Here is a 23,002-nt window from a genome sequence, read left to right on the forward strand (position 1 = left end):
AAGATTGATGAGCAGTGGGTAAAAAAAAATGCCAGGGGACTGATAAGCATCTCTTATGCCAGCCATTATTAGGGAACTGCAGAGGAGATTTCTGGGCAGGAATTTAGGCTCTACCTACTATGGCCAGACATTGTCAGGGGTCTACAAGGGGGATGTGAGGCAGGAATCTAGGCTTTAGCTCTGGGATTACTGTGGCCTTGGGAAATTGTTGCCATTTAACAAAAATGGAAGAACTTTTCAAAATGGCATGGCCATAGCTAATACTCCTGGCTTTTGTTTCTATAAATAGATGGAGAAGGTGACACAGTGGTTTCCCATGTCATTCTTTCCAGCTGGTTGTGGTTGGCATCCTCATTAGGGTGTTTCTTGGTCAGTCTGTGACATCAGAAGTTTTGGAAGAGGTTGCTACATTTGTGTGATTTGGAGGATCCTTCTTCAACAGCCTCCAGGATGCTACGTGTCTAGCTACCCGACGTCAATTTTGGAGGAAGAGGATTCTGTGAAAGAGGGAGGCATTCCTCAACATCCTCTAAGCCTGATAATATTTAGCTAACTGCCTAACATTCTTCCCTGACCAGCTGAAACCCTAAAATCATTTAGGGAGTGAACATAAAATCAATCTGACTGCTTCTGGCTGACATTGGGGACATAGAGGGGCTTAGGGTCTGTAATCTAGCTGGTTTTCAGGAGGGTGATCAGTTGTACATATCAAGATAGACAGAGTGTCCCAGGCCTATCTTGTAAACAGGAGCAAATGAATTTAAGACAGCAGTTGAGTATGCAGAGTTCAGGGGTGACTATTAACACCCCTGATGTTATAACAGATTTAACCCAGTCACTCTGAGAATTCAGAGATTCATTTTCAATGCTGTTTACCTACAAGGTGGTGGCGTTTTCTATGGGCTATGGTCTGATTTTGTAGATCTTGTAAAACAAACAGAATTCCTAAGAATAAATGAACAGGGTTATGTTCATGGTTAGGAATGGAATGAGAATCCTTTAATTTGATTATAACTGAGTAGCTGCGATTACCCCATGCAGAGTGTCAGTCAGCCACACAGAGGCCTTTAAAGACTGGCCCATTGTTTAATTTTGGTTATGCTTTCCCACTGAGGACAGCTGAGGGACTGGGCCTTGGGGATCACTTCAGCCTTGGCTCTTCTGGAATTTCTTTTACCAGTTGCTCATCTATGTGAGGCTAAGTCAAAGACTTTCCCTGATCATGGCTTCACTTGGAAGCATGGAGGAAGTTTTCCCTCCATATTGACTTTTCTCTTTATAGAGTGGCCGCTGGTTAGAGTCCACCTGATGGGATCTCCACGGCCTCCGTAAACAGAAGGTCAAGTGGCTCAGAATGTAGAACATTCTGAGAGGTGTCCCACAGTTCCCTGATACCAAGTTGACCTTGGAGGGCAAGAGGCAAAATATTTTCTCTTTTAATCCCTCTGTCCACATTAGTTTATATGTCCAGCATGGCTAAGAACTCCTAGACAGTCAGTTACCCTACCCTGGCACTCCTAGCTACTGTGTACCATCTAATAAAACGTAGGCAAAACCCAAGCACTTCTAAATAAACGTTGCTTAGCATCTTCTACATGCCTTATATAATGTACTCGTAATTTTTGTTATTTGCTAAGACTTTCCCTTTTTCTTTCCCATTCTGAAAAAACATTCAGCCATCTTCATCTTCATCCTCAAATCAGTCCATACTTTTTTTTCTTTCTTCCTTTCTTCCTTTCTTCCTCTCTCTCTCTCTCTCTCTCTCCCTCTCTCTCTCTCTCTCTCTCTCTCTCTCTCTCTCTCTCTCTCTCTCTCTCTCTCTCTCTTCTCTCTCTCTCTTCTTCCATGAGACATGTATGTAGCTCTGACTGTCCTGAAACTCACTTAAGTAGGCCACAGAGATCCACCAGCCTCTGCCTCTGCCTCCTGAGTGCTAGCATTAAAGGTGTGTACCACTGCATCCGGCTTTCTTTTTTTCTACTTACTGGTTCCTTTTTATTTTATTTCCTTTCTTAATACTGAGACAGTAGCACAAACAAATAACCTTACCATTTTATTAAAAGAGAGTTGACTATAAAGTACATATATAACATAACATAATCAGTTACCGTTGCCTGGATACATAGTGTTAGACTATGAGGCTTTGCAAGTTCTCAGGCAAATACCACAAAAAACACAAAGATCTTTTTATGTTTTCGTGTTTTGCATGATCTAAAGCATTAGTCCTGTTTTTGGTTTTGAATGAGTACAAGTAGCAGATAGATAAACGGCAGATACATAGCAAAACATCATCAAATTTATGATTTCAGCAGCTAGTAGAAATCATCTAAGGGAGCCCCATTAAAATTGTGACGCTGGAGATATGGACTTAGGATTTTTAGGCAGAGAGTCCCCCTGTGGATAAACTTCTCAGACATTCCCACTAGAAGTGTTTTGTATTATGGAACGACTTTACCTTTTATTTGTTCAAAGGCACAGAGCTTTTACTGCTGCCTGTTTGCTTGTTTTCTTTTCCTCCTGTGACAGAGTTAGGGGCCAGCCCAACCCAGGAAAAGGGAATTTGGAGGACACTTTGAGATAAAAATACACTTCGGTCTGCAGCAAAAGGACCAACTCCCTCCTCCTGAAGCAGCTTCTGGGTTTGCTGCAACAGCACACGGCAATTTATACACTATGTCCATACAAAAAGCACTGTCTCCCCTGTATAGCCGAGTACAGCAAACGGTTACACTTTCCAAAGGAGCACAGAAGCAAGGGGAGGAATCCTGTGATGTAGGCTGGACAGGGGACTGGCTGTGGAGTCCAGTGATAGACCCAGAACACGTAGCAGAAGCAGACAAAAGAGGGGGGCAAAGGAGTCTCAAAGTTGTGGTGGTGGGTGGGGGCGGGGCGTTCTATCTCAGCCAGTGAAAAACCAGGCCTGGAGAGAGAGCAGGTGTGAAGACCCAGTGTGAAGACCCAGTGTGAAGACCCAGTGGGGCCAGCATCTCCAATCTCTGACCTGAGCTGTCTGCACATGGCTGGGGAGCTCTCCCGATAGACACAACATTGGAAATAACTGCTTCAACAACCACAGGGTTCAGCAGTGGCAGTCTGGACATCGTCAGCCATAGATCTAGTATTATCTCTTAAGTCTGATATATGAGATGTATTGACCTTGTTACACAGCAACAGAGACACCAGAAAACAGCGTAAGTGTAGAACAAGTGTAGACAGCCACGGTAGGAATCCTTGGATGAACAAGCCTGAGTAGTGCTCAGTGAAAAGGGGGCGTTTATTCGATAAGGCAGGTGGACCCAGCACAGGGTGCGAGGAGGCAAACATCTATGTGGGGTTTCGGTTGACCTTTTGGAAATGGGTAAACTCAAAGATCAGCACAGTGAACGAGGAACAGGGAGAACTCTCAAGTGTCCAGGGTGAAGGCATGGGAAGATCAGCCGTGCTGGGGAAGGCTGAACCCCAGGAAGGGCTTTAACAAAACTTAATCAGATCCGAAGCACACAAAACATGTACACTCCATCCCAGATTTTTTATCAGTTGTGTTATGACCATTTTACATATATTAAAAAAGAGAAGTTGATGTGCAGCTTTTTAAAAAAATCACTTAAAAAGTCTCTATATATTTACATACGTGTCCATAAACACCTATACATCTTAAAGTCAGGCATAAAGAACTCTATAATCTTTAACAGTGGCAACAGGTCTTATGACAAAAAAATTTACATATATGTAATATTTAGCTTCAAGCACATGGAGTATGAAGACATTAAAATAACATGATCACATTTAACCATTTACAGGAGTAAAGGGTAGTGTGAAACTTTCGTAGCTGGGCAAACCATGGGCCTTTGGGGAGTGGCTCCCTGCAAAGCAGCAGACAGGGTAAGATGGGACAGCAGAGAAGTGAGGGCCTAGTGTGAGGCGGGGCTGTGCACAGCACCCCAGTGTGAGGCGGGCTCTAGTGTGAAGTGGGGCTGTGCACAGCACCCCGGTGTGAGGCGGGGCTGAGCACCAGCACCCCAGTGTGAGGCGGGGCTGTCCACGGCACCCCAGTGTGAGGCGGGGCTGTGCACAGCACCCCGGTGTGAGGCGGGGCTGTGCACCAGCACCCCGGTGTGAGGCAGGGCTGTGCACCAGCACCCCGGTGTGAGGCGGGGCTGTGCACCGGCACCCCGGTGTGAGGCGGGACTGTGCACCAGCACCCCAGTGTGAGGCGGGACTGTGCACCAGCACTCTGGTGTGAGGCGGGCTGTCCACGGCACCCCAGTGTGAGGCGGGGCTGTGCACCAGCACCCCGGTGTGAGGCGGGGCTGTGCACCAGCACCCCGGTGTGAGGCGGGACTGTGCACCAGCACCCCGGTGTGAGGCGGGGCTGTGCACCAGCACCCCGGTGTGAGGCGGGGCTGTGCACCAGCACCCCGGTGTGAGGCGGGGCTGTGCACCAGCACCCCGGTGTGAGGCGGGACTGTGCACCAGCACCCCGGTGTGAGGCGGGACTGTGCACCAGCACCCCGGTGTGAGGCGGGGCTGTGCACCAGCACCCCGGTGTGAGGCGGGGCTGTGCTCCAGCACCCCGGTGTGAGGCGGGGCTGTGCACCAGCACCCCAGTGTGAGGCGGGACTGTGCACCAGCACCCCAGTGTGAGGCGGGACTGTGCACCAGCACTCTGGTGTGAGGCGGGCTGTCCATGGCACCCCAGTGTGAGGCGAGGCTGTGCACCAGCACCCCGGTGTGAGGCGGGGCTGTGCACCAGCACCCTGGTGTGAGGCGGGGCTGTGCACCAGCACCCCGGTGTGAGGCGGGGCTGTGCACCAGCACTCTGGTGTGAGGCGGGGCTGTGCACCAGCACCCCGGTGTGAGGCGGGGCTGTGCATGGCACCCTGAAGGGAAGGCCAGTGTGCTGCGGTTTTGTCAACCTGACACAGCCTAGAAAGCAACCCCGATAAGGAACTTCTAGATGAGGCTGGCATAGGGGCATACCTTTGAGGAATTGTCTTGAATGTTACCTGGGGTAGGAGGGCCAACCCTCCATGTGATTGGCACCATCTCATGGGCTGGCCCCTGACCTATAGGAGAGTAAGAAAGTGAGCTGAACTTGAACAAGACAAGGCAGGCAGCACCGGTGGATGCGCTTGCTTCTCTTTGCTTTGGACCGCACATGTGGTGGGACTTCCCCCCGTTGGTGGACTGTGGCCTGGAACTGGAAGCTTTACTAAGCCTTTCTCCCCCATGTTGCTTTAGATCAGAGAGTTTTGTCACAGGAGCAGAAGGAAAGCTGGAGCGGCAACATCTGGTGAGAAGAGAGACAGTGCTCTCTCATGCCTCTTCCATCACGTGGGCTTAGGTCCCCTTGTCGTCATTTGAAATCTCATATTCCATGGAGTGGCTATAAGATCCAAGTTTGTGTTTAGGAGGGAGAGATTCCCCCACCCAGGCCACTCCCGTCTCCTCTGGGATTTGTCTATAAGCCCTGTATGCTGGTCCAGCTTGCCAGTGTGCTCCCAATGACGTTTAGGATAAAACTTTGATACTTTCCTGTTCTCCATTAGTCTCCGTTCATAGATTATCTCACCCAGGCTACCTCAAGGGGAGGTGTTGCTGCACGTCTGCTATGGCATTCCTGCGCTCTGGCTTTAATGCCATCAGCCTATATTAACCCCAATCAGGAGGCACTCAATAAGCATTTGTTTTTTTCTTCTTAACATGTCAATAATACCTGTTAGAGACACAATGGGACAGACATAAAGAGGGAAGGCTTGTTACTAACAGAAGGCTGACTGCTCCTCTGTCCCTTTATTGTGACATGGGCTCTGTTCCCAGTGGCCCAACAGGGGAGAGAACAGGAACAGAGGCACAGGTGAGTGAGACACAGGGGAGTCAAGAGTATGTGCTCGTGGCTGCCTTGTCGATCATGGGTTCCTAGTTGCTTACAGACATGAGCATCAAAGCTAAAAAAGGGGCTACAGGAGTCGTGAAGGACAGGCATCAGCTAGTCACTCTGGGAATCTCATCCTCTGAGTGCCACAGTGTACTGGGCATTGGCACCAGCAGATGGAAGGCAGGCAGGGTCCAGCTGTTCCTACCAGCCACTCTCCCGATGTTTGTCCTGCACACTTCCAGGATGGGGGTTTTACTTTTGGTTCGTGTTATCTCACCGAATCCTGAAGACTTCATTCTGCCCAATCAGAACACATCAAGATCTTGACCACCATGTCTAGCTTTACTTGGGAAACAACCAGGACATTTTTAGATAAGACTTGATTTCATGCTGTTCAATAGTCACTGTTTTTAGCCTCAAAATAGCTACAAAACCTTAATATGACTTACTATTAGCGTGTCAAATCTGCCACTAGCACTCATACACCTTTTTTTATCACTATTCGGTGAGCTCCAGGTCAATGGGAGACCCTGTTTCAAAATACAAGGTGGATATGACCTGAGGAACCAGGCCTGAGGTTGACCTCTGGGCTTTGCATGTACATACATACACACACACACACACACACACACACACACACACACACACACACACACACACCTTCACAAATACATGCACGTATATATTGTGGTGATATCTTTATTGTGTTGAAATGAGATTTTATTTGTATGTTAATAAATAAAGTTGCCTGGAGATCAGAGGTCAGCGAGCCAGAAACAAGTCAGGCGTTGGTAGCCCATGCCCTTAATCTGATCACATGGCAGGCAGAGTCTCTGTGTGGTCAAGGAAACAGCCGAGGGTGGTGACACGAGCCTTTAATCCCAGTACCAACCATAGAGATCTGGAAGTTTGTATAGACAGGCAGTGATGAGGAAGTCAAGTGGCTGGACTTAGAGCCAATGAGAAGCAGAGCAGAAAGGCAATAAAAACAGGTTTCACAGGAAGAAGCTCTCTGGTGAAGCAACAGTGGCGAGCTGGTAAGATAAGGTAGTTGTGACTCTTCTCTAGTTCTCTGATCTCTTTGGCTATTACCTCCGTATTTGGCTCTGTGTTTCTTATTTAATAAGACTGTTTAGAAATCCGTCTATATATAGTCACATAGACAGTCATCTGCTATGTATAGCCCCAAGTAAGAAATTATGAGTGGGTTGGGATTAGAAAGAGTATTTCAGTTAACTGACTTTTATGCACATGGGTGTTATTCAGTCACCCCAAGGTCTTTTCAAATTTGTACTGTTTATAGTTCTGTCTTCTGATACCACAGGTAAAGACACCAATGGAAAGGTGGTATAAAGCTGCTGGAGCAATGGCTAAGTGGTTAAGAGCACTTGCTGCTCTTCCAGAGGACCTGGGTCTGGTTCCCAGCACCCAAGTTGGGTGGTTCACAACTACTTGTAACTCTAGCTCCAAGGAATATAATGCCCTCTTCAGGTCTCTCTCTGGACATGCGTATACAGACACACCACACACACACACACACACACACACATGCACTCACGCACGCGCGCGCGCGCACACACACACACACACACACACACACACACAGAGAGATTTTTTTTAAGTTTTAAAAAGAATGCCTAATATATAAATAAGCCTTTAAATTCAAGGGGGTTCACTGTTTTGATAGCCTTGAACTAATAATCCTCTTACCTCAGCCTTGAGTGCTGGCCTCGGGTGCATGCACCGTGCTCAGCTTACGTTTATCTCGCAGAGGACTTAGCACGTGTGTTATCAGAGAACCTTTCATGCTGCTGTCCAGTCAATCTTTTACATGTTGGTCTCTCCTGTGGTAATGAACACGAGACATCTTTTCCAAACAGTATTTGTGTCCCGCTGAGTGATCTTTTTGTCTTTGTCAACAGAACCACGTGGGAGCCGGGTCTGGACTTGTCTACATTGACAAGACCCATTTGTTATGCTAAAAGCGTAGGTCACTGGGACTTTTACAAAGACTTTGTAAAAATCCCCAAATGTGGCGTTCCCTCCAAAAACTAGGCTGTTCCTAGTTTTGGGGGAATTTGGCTTTTTTGCTTGTTTTACTGCAGAAACAAATTGCTCTTGGCAATCAGGGTTGATATTTTTTTCAAACTAATTTTTTTCCTGTGAAGGGAGAACTATTTTAATTGACATTTGTCACCAGACTGAACAGGAATCATTGCAGTTTTGAAATTCTGGAAGAAACATGTCCCATCTGTTCCAGTACCCCAACTGGCTGATTACATAGTCACGAATGATTTGTCACAAAAGGAAGACCGTGGTGGGGAGAGAGGGGGATCTTATTACTTTATCTTACATAACTAACTGATTAATGGGCAATTATGGAAAACTTAGGAAACTAACGCATGCCAAGGGCTTATTCCACAGGTTAGGTTCCCAAAGGAATCACAGCTCACTGGTTAGTCATTTATGATTCCTAAAATGAGAGGTGGAGGGCCTGACATGATAGGTAAATGTACTCACCCCCAATCCTGCTGACCTAAATGTTGATCCCAGGACCCATGCGTGGAAAGAGGACGAACCCCACGAGTTGTCCCCTGACCTCCACTTGCATGCTGTGGCACAGACACTCTAAATAAAGAACACAGGGCCCCAGCTCACTATTACTACATGGCAGGCAGCAGCAAGTGCACCAGTGAAGAGCACAGATTCTCAGCTTCAGCATTTGTCATGTTTGAAAAATAATGTAATGTTTGTGCCTTGGATTCCTCATCTGTTAAATGGGTATATTCATAGTAATGGTAACTGTTAGGTTTCAAACCTAGGACATATAGCTTAGATGCCTATTTAACATAACAAAGTGGACCTGGTCCCCAGGTTCACCCTGCATCCCTCAGTCCCTCCCTGTTAAAGGATCCTCCTGACTGGCATATCCCACCCCCTACTCTGAACTCTGCAGCACAGCTGCTCTTCCCTATATAATCCAATCATTTTGGTTACCAGCCCTCTCTTTGAACCTTTGGGCCTCCTGGCTGCTGCACCTAGTTCCCTTCTCTTCCTTCTCCCCTCCCCATACTCCTCACAAGGCACAGTTCAGACTGGTCATGACCACTCTGGACTCCCCCAGATGCCCCTGTTTCTGGCTATGCCCTCCCACGTGTCTACAATAAACTTTCTCTTCTATTATACCAGGACCAGTCGTATTTTTTTTCTTTCTTTTTTAAATTCTATTAACTATTGTGGTCATTTAAACAGAAATAGGCACATAGGCTCATAGGGAGTGGCACTATTAGGAGATGTAGCCTTGTTGGAGCAGCTATGGTCTTGTCAGAAGAAGTGTGTCACTGTGGGGGTGAGCTTTGAGGTTTCAAGTGCTCAAGTCAGACCCAGGGTCTCTCTCTCCCTGCTGCCTACCTATCCAGATGTAGAACTCTCAGCTACTCTCCAGCACCACGTCTGCTTGCATGCCACCATACTTCCTGCCATGATGATAATGGGCTAACCTCGAAACTGTAAGCCAGGCCCCAGTTAAATGCCTTCCTTTATAAGAGTTGCCATGGTCATGGCCATGGTCATGGTTTTCACTGCAATAGAAACTGTAACTAAAACAAATATCTAACACATTTAGAGCTCTAATAGCACTGTGACAATGATTGTTGATACTATCACTATACACCTTTGAGTTTTCTGCCTTCCCAGGTCTCCAGGATTGATCTTGTTGCATTCATCATCAGTGTGGCTCTTGATTCTGGCCACATAGGAGAAACTTCCAGAAAAATCTAAGGGGATACAGGAGATGCAATATCTAGGATTCACCAGGATGAGATTTTAATTTAATTCATTTTGGATGAGGACCAGAAATCAAATCATTTTTGCTGCTGTTTTGGTTTCCCAGGAGTCTCTGGTGTACAGCTGGCTGGGAGGACTTTTCCATTGTCCGTGGAGCACGTGCATCTTAAGGCTTCTTCCAGCACATCGCTCATTCCTGACGTGGTCTTAAGATGAGGTTTGACAGACAACCTCCTTGGTGACTTCTGCCCTTTGCCCTGTATCCGACCGCGCAGATCACTTCACCTTTTGGTACCCTCATCTAAGAAGCCTTAGAACCTCCCTCTTTGGATATTCAGTAAATTCCAACAAAGAGCCCCATTTCCTCAGTGAAATCTTTTGACTTCAGAGAGATCAAATATAGTTATAGTGATGAATGGCTGCAGCTCAAGGGACTGAAGCGTTAAACAGCCCTGCTCGTTCTTTTGAAGGAATAAGAGCCTCCTAACTAAGAGAGGGAAGTTGTTGCTCTTGCTTTATAGCCACTTCAAAAGCTCACTTTACACTTAACTAAAGAGAGGGAAGGAGGAGAGGAGATAAGGATGACACCCTCATTCAAAGAGCCAGAGAAATGGGACACTCAAAAGAGCAGAAGAAAGTCTCCCGGCTCTGATGCTGCCTGAAAACTGAAATTCCAGTGACCTTACCTTTCATTCCTGTCTTCGTCCCACAGATTCATTATTGAAAAATTTCAAACACTGGTAGAAAGCACAAAAGGAAGTTTAAAGTGACTCACAAACCCAGTACCTTTTTGTTTATTTTTAGTGTCTAAACTGAAGAACAAAGTTTCGCCTTCTTCTTTCTCTGCAAAGGCAACTCTTCCAAAATGGCCTCATATTTATTAATATATATACATCTCAGCCTGACATTTTAGCTACTGTGCTAAGTTATGCAAATTCTATTGCTTGATTCCTTCGATAACCCTCTGTGACAGTGTCTCCCAAAGGCCGGGGTGCCGATCCCCAGCTTAGCACTACTGAGTGGTGGCAGAGTCTGTACCTGGAAGCCCCCTCAAAGGTCTGCAGGTCACTGCTGCATGCTTCAGAGGGGGTGAGGACCCTATCTTGTCCTCTTCTGTCTCTTTGCTCCTTCACCACAGAGAAGTTCCTGTAGCTACATGCTGCTCCCACACAGTGCTGCCTCATAGACTTGGAAGCAATCACACCAGTTGACCAAAGACTGGAAATCCTAAGACTATGACCTTTGTTCTTCATGTTTCAATTACATATTTTCCATAGCGATAGAAACCCGGCTAAATCAGTTTTGGAGGTAAAATCTTGCTCCCATTTCAGAGGCAAGGAAACGAAGCTTCACAGAAGTCCTCCATTTATCCATTCACTCAACAAACTTTTGCATTCCTATCATGTGCAGTGCCTAGAGGAATATGGAACTGAGTCAGCTAGACACATCCATTGTCCCTTTGTGAACTCCCTTACGGTTCTGGTCACCTGTAAGTACTACCATCACTTCCCTGTGTTGCTATAACAGTTTTTAAACATTCTTCCCATTTCTCCCATCTTTCTGGTTTATTCCAAACATAGCAATTATGTCACTCCTCCACTCAGACACCTTTGCATCCTCTATGTCCTCAGAATAGAATCTGAAGCTCTTCTAGGGGTTAGGAAAATGCTGAAGGCCTGTGCCTTCTACAGTCCCAGACCTCCAACACACTCTTCATGTTCTGTGTTAATCACACTGGCTTCCTGCCTGTCCTGTAAACATGCACGTAAATGGATATTTCCTGTCCCAACTGCCTGATCCCAAATAACTGACTCAGAGGCTGAATATGAATAGTAAATATTTGGCCCATAGCTCAGGCTTGTTGCTAGTTAACTCATACATTTAAATTAACCCATATTTATGCTTTGCTATGTGGCGGTACCTTTATTAGCATGGCACATTCATCTCCTGCTTCCTCTGTGTCTGGCTGGTGACCCCTGACTCCACCCTTCTCCTTCCCATCATCCTTAGTCACCCCACTTATACTCTTTGCCTGGTTACTGGCCGATCAGTGTTTTATTAAACCAATTTGCATGACAAATCTTTACAGTTATAAGAGGCTTATTCCACAGCACACGCCAAGTGACTTAGTCTTTTTTGTTGCTACAACAGAATCCCATACACTGATTAATTGATAAAGACATGCTTCTTGTAGTTCTTGAGTCTGAGAATATCAATCTCAAGGTGCCGGTACCTGGTGTGTGTCTTCCTCACACATCATCCCATAAAAGAAGGCAAGAGAGATGGAGGAAAGATCATGGGGAGGGAGGGGCAAACTCATTCATTTATCAGAAATTCATACTGACCATAGCAATGACAGCATTAATCCAACCATGAAGACAAGTTCTCATGCCCCTTTGAAGGTCCTGTGTCAGAGCACTACTGCTTTGGGCACTAAGGTTCCAACATGTGAACTTCAATATTTAAAACTTAGCTCCAGTTGTTCCCTTCTCAGAACTTTACACTTGCAGTTCCCTCAGTCTGGAACGACCACACTCCTTGAAGGGACTCAGGAGAGGTCAGGCCAGATTGTATCACCTTGGAACTTGTTGGAGTGAAGACATTTGAGGGGCAGTGTGTCCAAGAGGGGCTCTCGTGTCCCCTTTCTACATAAAAACAACTCAGAAATTTCTCCATGAGGAAGGTACTTACCCTGTGCCAGGAAGAGAAGACTCTTATCTTTAGACTGGAGTCATCACCAGCACTGACTGTGAAAACACGCCTTCATGGAACCTCCACTTTCTATGGTTTCATACATCGGTTTCCTACTCATGGCTCTTTAATTGACTTCCCCTCAGTGCTGTTGCATCCCCACACAACATCCTGTTTGAAAAATATAATATGTAAGCTACTGCACCTCATGGCTTGTTTGGATCTTCTCTTTCCTTCTAAAGATTCCCACGTATGTGTGAAAATTCTCAATGGATGTGCAGACTTTTCTCCTGTCAAGCTTTGTTAGCACAGGTCTTAGGCCTGTCACTGAGCTAAGAGGGTAGAAGGAAGCTTCCCCCCCCCCTTTGCTACACCTAGACATGCACACACTCCATATCCTTAAAGACTCTGCTCAATTGCCACCTTTCACTGAAGCCATTATTGGCCACCTTGTTTATAACTGCAATATCGGCTCCACCCTGTGTGTGACGGTTTAGCAACTTAATTGGACCACCTAAGAGACATGCCTCTGGGTGGGCCAATGGGGTATTTCCTGGAGGACTTAGCTAGGGGAGACGACCCTCTCCCCTGGAGTGGGCGGCACCTCTGGTGGTAGCTCAGATAGGGAAAAGCTGCTGCCGTTGCCTGCCTGCCTTCACTGCTTGCTGGTGATTGCGTCTACCCTGTCTTTGCTGCTGCAGCCACTGACATCAGGACCAAGATTCTTCGGCCTTGTAATATGGATTGAAGACTGGAGGCTCTGTGGGGATCCTCTGTGCCTTCAGAGAATGGGAACTGCTGAGGCATCTGTCCTGGCGGACTGAGCAGGTACTAGTTTTTTCGCTCAGCTTCTCCAGGGTGCAGACAGCCATTGTTGGACTCATCCCAGATTATGTGAGCCAATCTGAATCCCCTCTGTAAGGTATATCCATTCTATCAGTCCTGTTCCTCTAGAGAACCCTGACTAACACACTATGCCCCCCTTTTTTTTACTTGATGGATAAACTATATAACTTATTTTCCATCTTTAGAATGTAAGCTTAGGGTGGCAGGCATCATCTCTACTTCAGTTCCTTCCCTTCACAGGGCGACTATTTGCTCCTTGCAACATTTAATGAGCAACTTAGCATTTCATGTGTCAGACTCTGTTCTCACAAAACCAGCTCCTCAATGCCTTTCTGTGAACATCAAGTCACTTAATGTTTAATGCTTATAGTATCTGCGTGGACAGGCAGATTTTGAAGATGTGGAATCCGAGGCCTGCAAGGCTAGGACATTGTCCTAGTTGGGGTTACTACTACTGTGGTAAAACACCATGACCAAAAGCAAAGTGGGGAGGAAAGGGTTTGTCTGGCTTACCCTTCCACATCACTGATCCTCACTGAAGGAGTCAGGGCAGGAACCCAAACGGGGCAGGAACCTGGAGGCAGGAGCTGGTGAAGAGGCCACGGAGGAGTGCTGCTTACTGGCTTGTTCCCCATGGCCTGCTCAGCCTGTCCATAGACCCAAAGAGCTTATAGAACCCAGGACCACTAACCCAGGGATGGCACCACCCACATTGGGCTGAGCCCTCCCACATCAATCACTAATTAAGAAAATGCCTTACAGCTGGATTTTATGGAGGCCTGTGGTAATATTTTATTTGTGCGTTAATAAATAAAGCTTGCCTGGAGATCAGGGGGAAAAGGCCAGCCATTTTAAGTAAACAAAGAAGTCAGGCAGCACACACCCTTAATCCCTCAGCAGGCAGGATCTCCATGTGTTCAAATCCACAGTAGGGAACAGAACCAAGCATGATGACACACGCCTTTAATCCCAGTACCAACCATAGAGAGCTGGAGGTCTGTATAGACAGACAGATAGACAGTGACAGAGCTGTGTAGGAAGAGGAAGTAAGGTAGCTGGGCTAAGAGTCAATGAGAGGGCAAAAAAGCAAGGCATATAAGTCTGGGTAGACAGGAAGTTGCACTCCTTGGAAGCTGCAGAATTGGTGAGGTGAGGCTACCTGGTGGCTTTTCGCATTTCCCTGATCTCTCTAAGGCTTTAACCCAAATTTCTGGTTCTGTGTTTTTTATTTAATAAGAACATTTAGAAATTCGTCTATAGAGGCCTCTTCTTGATTGAGTTTTCCCCCTTTCTAGGCAGCACAGATGTGAATCCAGATGATCTAGCTCCAGGTTCTAAGCTGTTTTATCTTTGCATTGATGTGATGGTGATGTAATCGGGAACTTGAAACATGGATGGTCTGTCACCTCTACAGTGACTATGGTCTCTGAATCCGAAATGAATTATAAGTTTGTTCTGCTAACTAAAGACTAATTAGGAAGCAGGACTGGGATGCTGTTCATGAGGTCACCCTTAGGGTGAGCACTCTTCTCCAGAGCAGAATTGGGGTGCTTGTTATTCAGGGGCTCACTTGCTTAGGGCAAGTAACCCCTCCAGAACTAGAAAGTGATGAAGATGAAGTTAATAACTTTGATTTGATGTCAACAAAAAGCACAATACATAAAACATAGATTATTTATCTCTACTAGAAGTAAGGTTTACACAACACGAAGATTTCCTCTTTCATTAATACTTGTTTCCGAAGCAAAGAAAATGTCCTTGTAACTGTAGATGCTTCTGCTCCTGTCCTGCGGAAAGCAGACCGTCCTGGGCCCCAGAGTCCTCTGCAGGGAAGGTGAAAGCTCTGTTTAGGAATTCAAGGAGGAACGGACATTCAATTTAGTGCCTGAGAATCAAGTGGAGTATTTCATGACAGTACAGATGGTCCAAAAGCTTTCCTATGGAAGCACCATGACACCATGCAGGACGCAGATCGACTCCTACGTTATCTGTAACAGTTTAGGAGAAGCCAAGGTTAAGGTCCATCCACTCTGCACCTTTCTTCTGCTGACTTTCTTTCTTTTCCATGGTGGACTTTCAGTCGCTAATTGTGATTTTTTTTTTTAAGGATTCTGTACTTCTTTTTTAAGTTGGCAGCACACAAGGCAGGTGCCTCCCTTTTCTTTAAAGTGTTTATTTGTTGTAGCACTATATAAATTATACAACTTTACATAAAAGTTATATAGAGAGGAATTTATGTATATATAAATTAAATTATATAAAAGGAAGCTTTTGTTGTTTGAAAGACAGGGTCTCACTATGTAGCACTGGCTGTCTTGAAACTTGCTCTGTAGACCAGGCTGGCCTTGAACTCACAGAAACCCACCACAAGTGCTGGGATTAAAGGTGTTCACCACTCTGCTAGGCACAGGGAGCATTTTCTTAGGGTCACTGGCTTGGCCTTTTGCTTGTTTGTTTGGGATGTGCCCCAGTTAGGTTTCTGTTGCTGTGATAAACACTATTGACTAAAAGCAACTTGGAGAGGAAAGGGTGTATTTCAGCTCACATTTCCACATCACATCATGAAGGGACGTTTGGGCAGGGACTCCATGCAGGAACCTGGAGGCAAGAATTGAAGCAGAAGCAGGAAGAAATGCAGCTTACTGGTTTGCCTGGTCTGCTTTCTTGTATAACCCACAACTACATGTCTAGGAGTGGCCTCTCCCACAGAGGGTGGGGCCCGTGGGATCCTCCCATCTGCCTTCCCATATCAATCATTGAACAAGAAAATGCCCTGCAGACTTGCCTACAGGCCAATCTGATGGAAGCATTTTCTCAGTTGAAGTTCCGTTCCTAAATGACTCTAACTTGTGTCAACTTGACAAAACCAAACCAACACAAGGTGGCAGGGTGTGTGTGTGTGTGTGTGTGTGTGTGTGTATGTGTGAGTGTGAGTACCTATGCAAACATGTGTGATGGAGGAGAACATCAAGTGTCCTAGTCTCACTATCCAGCTTACCCCCCTTGAGAAGGTACTCTCTGTGAATCTGGAGCTCACTGGTGCTGTGGGATGGTCTGTTTGTCAAGAGTGTTGCTGATTGGTCAATAAATAAATCACTGATTGGCCCATGGCCAGGCAGGAAGTATAGGCGGGACAAGGAGGAGAATAGAGCTGGGAAGTGGAAGGCTGAGTGGGAGAGACACTGCCAGCCGCCATGATGAGAAACAGCACGTAAAGATGCCGGTAAGCCATGAGCCATGTGGCAAGGTATAGATTAATGGAAATGGATTAATTTAAGCTGTAAGAACAGTTAGCAAGAAGCCTGCCACGGCCATACAGTTTGTAACCAATATAAGTCTCTGTGTTTACTTGGTTGGGTCTGAGTGGCTGTGGGACTGGCAGGTGAGAGAGAGTTGTCCTGACTGTGGGCCAGGCAGGAAAACTCTAGCTACACACTGGTTTGTTTTTTTGTTTTTTTTTTTGGTTTGGTTTGGTTTTGGGTTTTTACTAGCCAGACAGAGAACCGTAGTGATTCTCTTATCTTCCCAGCTCTGCCAGCACTGGGCTGTTGGTCTGTAGCCACGCCCAGTGTTTACATAGGTGCTGGGCCTCTGAAATCTGGTCCTCATACTTTTTCAGCTAGTGCTTTTACCCACTGGGCCATGTCCCAGGCTCAAAGGAAACTTTAAATAATCTATCATAGCACAATAGTTCTGTATTCTTTTCCCTGTATTTGTCTGATCTTTGTCTATAGACTTCCTTACTTTTAAAAAGTTCCTAAATCTCTGATTAAAGAAAGACTTGAGTTATTTGTGTAGTTGAGTTTGGTTACTGCCACACTCTTTCTAGAAATCCCCTTAAGCAAAACATGGCTGTATATGCTCAAACTGTGACTTGGTAGACCAGAGGGGCCTCAGGGATTATCCAGCTCCGTGCCTGGAGTTTAGCAGTAGTTGTTTGGTCAATGTCCCTGTACGAGTAGTTAATAAAAGCTGCTGCCATTCAAAGTTAGGAATGTGTGCTGAATACTTACTATGTATTATTTCTACTCTTTTTTTTGTGCAGTTATGCAAAGTAATGAAGAGAACTGACCTAGGAATGCCTGGGGATGTGGCTTGGTGACATACTTCTTGCCTAAGATGTGTAAGGCCCTGGGTTCAATCCCCAGCAAAGGAAAAAGAAGAAGAAAGGAATGATCTTGATTTGAGTTCTGCAGCATAAGGACAACAGTACCAATTTTCTAGAGTTAAAGGAAGAGTAATTGAGGTAAAACATGTAAATCCCTGGCATGAAGCTATTTTTATTATTGTATGTTTTTCAGATGGTGCAACAGATTCCGAAGGGTTAAATCACTACCATACAATGTCTGCTCCAGTCTCCCACTGGAACTGAGCGACTTCCTAGAATGGTGTTTCACCTCTGTACTTTTGGTCACGTGCTTCCAAATCTCCTCAGGTGCATAAGAAAAAAATTAGTTCCCCAAACCAGCTCAAGCCGACATTCTGGGACCTCTGATGCTCAGATCCTAAACTCACCATCCAACTCTTGGGCCATGTTTTTACCTCCTTCGAAAAGGGAAGAACTTGTCAAGCTGGTGTGAAAAATTAAAATAGTGTAGAAAACATGCAGGAAACTGCTTTGCAGACTGTAAAAGAGTCAGTGTTTCTAGCTAAGTCAAATCCTTGGCAAATAAGAAAGGACAACATCCAGAGTCTATGATGATACCAAAACCATATCATCATAGAGGTTAATCTGAGAAATCAGTGAGATCACACTACACCCAGACCATCCCCTAAACTTAAACATGAAGTCTGGGATGTTCCAAAACATGAAGTGTTTTGAGTGCTAGCATGACCTAAACTGGGAAAGCTCTATAGCTGCTGTCATATGAGAGGCCACAACTAAAACACAGAGGCAATAGAAATACCTTCACATAAAATTACCTTTGTTCTCCCGGTAGAAAATGTATGCGAAGTTCAAATAACCATTGTGCACTTAGGCTTAGCTCCCATACCACAAATATTTCATGTGTTTGCAAATAATCCAAAGTCGGGGGAGGGGGGATTCTAAAATTCAGAGCACATCTGGTGCTAAGCATTTCAGGTAAGGGATACTCAGCCTGCATCATCTCATCACTTAAACCTTAGCGCTAAACATAGGGACTTTACTTTAAAGGTTGGACGCCAGCCCTCATATCCCCTACTACAACAGTGCTCCCAGAGCACACCGCCATTGCCACAGCTGACATCAGATGCTGTTCGTCAGTGTGTTCTCCCCTTGCTTATGCAGCAGGAGTTCCATTTGTCCGTGGATAACTAGAAAGCTGTGGTTTGCTGGAGAGGGGCTCTTTCTTCTTCGTGTTTTATATCTGGAGTGATGAGGGTATGTCTGACATTTTCTTTTTCAGGTATATGATTATAAACTAAATCAGCTCATGATCAAGCCAGTCTACTCAGCTCACCTCTCTCTTAACGGAGAAGCGTTTAGGGAAGGGGTGTGAGTAGCATGTGAAGAAGTTAAGCAGCCATAGGCGTAAGGAGTAACGTGTGAGCCATGGGCAGCCGTGGATGAGGGCAGGAGTAAGGATGGGCTCTAGTGAGAAATGACGTGAGCTGTTTTCTTCCTACTCTTTCCCACAACGCTAGCCTCTCCATGGAAACTCCTCATGAAGAGAATGGAAATTTTTTAGCTAGAAGAATGTGGGTTTTCGCATGCCCAAGGGAAAGCCTTCAAGTCCATCTTGGCTCTAGACACAAGTTCTCTAGACCCGCATACTTGCAAGGTCAACAGAGTATGTTGTTTTCTGCTTGACTGGTTTCTACTTTGCACTAGTGTGTGTGTGTGTGTGTGTGTGTGTGTCCATGTTCTGTGGAGTTATTCATCCTGATTCTTTTTTTTTTTTTTTTTTGGATCAGGGTTTCTCTGTGTAGTTTTGGTGCCTGTCCTGGATCTCGCTCTGTAGACCAGGCTGGCCTTGAACTCACAGAGATCCGTCTGGCTCTGCCTCCCGAGTGCCGGGATTAAAGGCGTGTGCCAACGCTGCCCAACTCATCCTGATTTTTAAGTCCCCTCTCAAAGTCATTTTTTCAAGGCTGGGTGTCAACTCAGGCTTAGCCAATGATTGTTCATCCCTGGGAAGCTGGAAAAGCAGCTTTGTTGGAAAAGTGAGATACATGGAGGCCATCAACACACCTGTGTACAGTTTATTTGCAGAAAGAAGGGATAAAATCCCAAAGACTCTGGGGTAATTGGGACTGAGAGAAGAGATCCTGTTTCCTGGTCCTTACTGCTACCCAGCACCCTTCTAACAAAGTCTCTGTGGCCCAAACTACATTAAATTTGCCTTTTGTCCCATGTGTTTCAGAGATCCGTTTCCTCCTCACATAGATCCTGGATCCACAATGATTCTCTTTTCAGAGCTCAAATTTATAACAAGTCTTTTCTATATGTTCCTCTTCATGGTGAACCATTATTTGGGGAAACACCATGAAAAGGCTCAAGGTGACTCATAATGAATCACCGTTCAATGTGCTACTTTGTTACAGGATGGCACATGAGAAGTCATAAAGTTCCAACAACAATAACAATGGCTACTGTCTTTTGAGTGGTAGATAATAATGCTAAGCATATTATTACATAAACTTACTTAATTCTTACGACCATCTCAATATTCCCATTTTATAGGGAAGGAAGTTGAGACATGGCAGGGAGAAAACAAAGAGATAGTCACCCAGAAGTATAGTTTACAGGAAGCATAGCTAGGGGCTATGTCCATCCGTATTGGATATGAATGCAATATGTGCAGTCAGTTCTCTGTGCACAACCCACCAGGGGCTGGGCTGGTCAGCACCGTGTTTGCTTTCTGTTTGGAGACTTGATAGTTAGGAAAAGCAATAGTTCAGCACTTGCCAGGAGGAGAGGAAAGTCTTGTAAGAATCAGGCTGGAAGCCAAGGTACCCTGTTCGGAAGAGAGTTGGGCTAGAGAATATCTATCATCAACTGTCATCCAACAGTGGACGTGGAGTTGAATCACTCCCTCGAGGAAAGCGATCAATGATGTTGGGAATAGGTTTCAGAATGATGAGCTAGTGTTTTTCTAGTCCAGTTTCTTGCAAGCTTGATTCTTGCCAAGCTTGTAAGTTGGCCAAGCTCCACCCACAACTTCTTTCCTCTTCTGCCTTCCTCCCTCCATCTGTTCCTCCTTCCTTCACATCCTCTTTTCCGACTTTTCAATAGATATTTAATGATCCTTCACAACATATTCATTGCTGCCTTTGGGAGATTATAATTACACACACACACACACACACACACTCATTCACAAAAGCAGGCAAGAAATTCAGCAATAATAATAACAGATGTGCAGCGATAAAGTCGAAGTAGCACAGACTTAGGATGGTTCTATTTTCTCTGCTACTAGCAGACATGATCTTGGGCAGGTTATCTATGTGTGTCCTCATTCCTCATCTGCAAGAGTGAGGATAATAACCATGTCTATTTAACATGATAGTTGAGGTGATATGTAATCCGTGTTCAAAACCAAACACCTCATCATTAAGACGGAAAGATGGCTCAGAGAGTCAGAGCTTTGGCTGTCAACCTTGATGGCCTGAGTTCAAGCCCTAAACCCCCACATGGTGGAAAGAGAGAACTGACTTCCGTAGTCATACATGTGTACACACACACACCACACTGGCTCACAAAATAAGTAACTAAAACTGTAACAAATAAATAAATAAATAGAAACCTTGGCATGGGATCTGGCAAATACTAAGTGTTCAATAAATATTGAAGTCTATAACATTTCTTCAAGCACTTGTCTTAAGGGGAAATCTGGCAAAGCAACTTTTCATTACTTTTGATTTAATCCGTGAAGCACTATTAAAGCATTAGTGAAACTCTACCAGGAACACATTATGCAGGGATCATGAAGCCCAGTCTCTACCATAAACCAGTTAATAGGTTTGCAAAGAATCAAATAGATACACAGGAAACCGTGTGTCTATTTTAACTGCTAAAATGTGGTTAAGAGCACTGGCTGCTCTTACAGAGGACCTGGGTTTGATTCTCAGCATCCATGTGGCAGCTCACAACCTCTTGTAATTCCAGTTCCAAGGGTGTCCAGGCCCTCTGCTGACCTGTGTTGTATGATATTTTGTTTGTGTTCTGACAAATAAAGCTTGTCTGGAAATCAGAGGGCAGAACTAGCCACTAGTTAAACGTAGAGTCTGGGCAGGGGTGGTACACACCTTTAATCCCAGCACTTGGGAGGAGGAAGCAGGAAGATGAGGAATTCAAGGCCACCCTGGGCTACATGAGGTTGATCCAGCCTAAAAGAGAAACAGAGTGGTGCTGTGCTGGTACACGTCTTTGATCCTAGCACACACTAGCGAGTGGAGCCAGGAATATAAGGTGAGTAGAGTCAGGATCTCACCTACTCAGTCTGAGGATTTGTAGAGTCAGGATCTCACCCACTCAGTCTGAGGAATTTGTAGAGTCAGGATCCCCCCCAATTCAGTCTGAGATTTCATAGAGTTAAGAATCTCTGGTGGGTGGCTGCTCTGCTTTTCTGATCTTTCAGCTTCCACCCTAATATCTGACTCCTAGTTTTTATTGTTAAGATTAATTAGATTAATGCTTCAGACCTGTGTGGGTACCAGGCATTCACATGGTGCACAGACATACATGTAGGCAAAGTATCAATACACACAAAATAAAATAACAAAAAAAGGAAGGAAGGAAGGAAGGAAGGAAGGAAGGAAGGAAGGAAGGAAGGGGCAGTGGTGGCACACGCCTTTAATCCTAGCACTAGGGAGGCAGAGGCAGGAAGGTCTCGGAGTCTGAAGCCAGCCTGGTCTACAGAGTGAGTTCCAGGACAGCCAGGGCTTCACAGAGAAACTCTGTCTGGGAAAAGACAAATGGTGAAGGGAAAGAGGGAAAGGAGGAGAGGGGAGGAAAGGGGAAGGGAGGGGAGAGGAGGGGAGGGGAGGGGAGGAGAGGGGAGGGAAGGTTTAATGAAACTGAAGGGCCAAAGTCTAGCCAAGGGGCTCCCTTTGCTTGCTCCAGGAACGGCTTCCCAGGAGGCTTGAAAAGCATCTTGGGCCCATGTGATGGGCTGAAGAGTACAAACTACTCCTGGATTTGGTAGATCCTTCTGTGCTGGAGACATCACAGTTTTCATGCTGTTTGGGGACTATCGGTGCCCATTCAAGCAGGGTGGGTTTCTAGGGACCAGTTTGGTGACTACGGTTGCCTGCACACGAGGCAGTACAGACCTGAGAAGTGTTCTGGCTGTAAAGAAGAAAGGGAAGCTGGCCACGTAACACGAGATTTACTGTCTTGACCATTTAGTTACTCCAGCTAAGTCCATCCACATTGATGTGCCGCTGAAACAGGCACGGTGACCCACATGTCCACCATCCTGGCCCTCAGGAGGGGAAGGCAAAAGAATTAGGAATTCCAAGACAGCCTCAACTAAAAGTTCAAGGCCAGCATGAGCTCTGTAAGATTCTGCTTCAATCTCAAAACACAAAACAAAAACAAAGCACAAACTAACAGTATAACCACGAAACAATGGTTTCTGTTCCTTCTTACCCCAGCTCCAAGCAGCCATCATTCTACATCCATATAGCAGAAACTTTACATCGTTTAAACTTATTTAGGTTCTAAGAGCAAAACAAACAAGCAAACAATAACAACAAAACAACTTCAGCTAGCATGTGAAGGAGGCAGTGTGGCTTTATGAGTTAGGACCACAGTGCTCATAAAGGAAGGCATCTGGGCTGCTGGACCTGTGGGAACCAGTCTGAAGGCTGCCAGGC

At 45.6% G+C, this 23,002-nt stretch overlaps 1 protein-coding gene across 6 annotated transcripts in view; it reads right to left on the reverse strand.

Moving 5' to 3' along the window:
• Nucleotides 1-2,040: 2,040 nt before the first annotated feature.
• Nucleotides 2,041-23,002, reverse strand: part of Trub1 (TruB pseudouridine synthase family member 1) — a 159,137-nt gene continuing 138,175 nt past the window's right edge. The window contains exons 1-4 of one of the 6 annotated variants that reach the window (XM_052714142.1): nucleotides 12,356-12,496; nucleotides 10,351-10,401; nucleotides 7,589-7,722; nucleotides 2,041-6,175 (exon numbers count right to left, since the gene is read on the reverse strand). In XM_052714142.1, coding sequence (XP_052570102.1) covers nucleotides 3,787-4,689 — 903 coding nt within the window. In that variant the 5' untranslated portion in view covers nucleotides 4,690-6,175; nucleotides 7,589-7,722; nucleotides 10,351-10,401; nucleotides 12,356-12,496 and the 3' untranslated portion in view covers nucleotides 2,041-3,786. Of the gene's footprint in view, nucleotides 6,409-7,588; nucleotides 12,527-23,002 lie in introns of those variants that run through there. The other 5 variants (XM_052714135.1, XM_052714136.1, XR_008213204.1 and 2 more) reach the window with 5 other exon arrangements.

This window comes from Peromyscus californicus, unplaced genomic scaffold (assembly GCF_007827085.1).
Source record: "Peromyscus californicus insignis strain IS unplaced genomic scaffold, ASM782708v3 Scaffold_4__1_contigs__length_199733344, whole genome shotgun sequence".
NCBI lineage: Eukaryota > Metazoa > Chordata > Mammalia > Rodentia > Cricetidae > Peromyscus > Peromyscus californicus.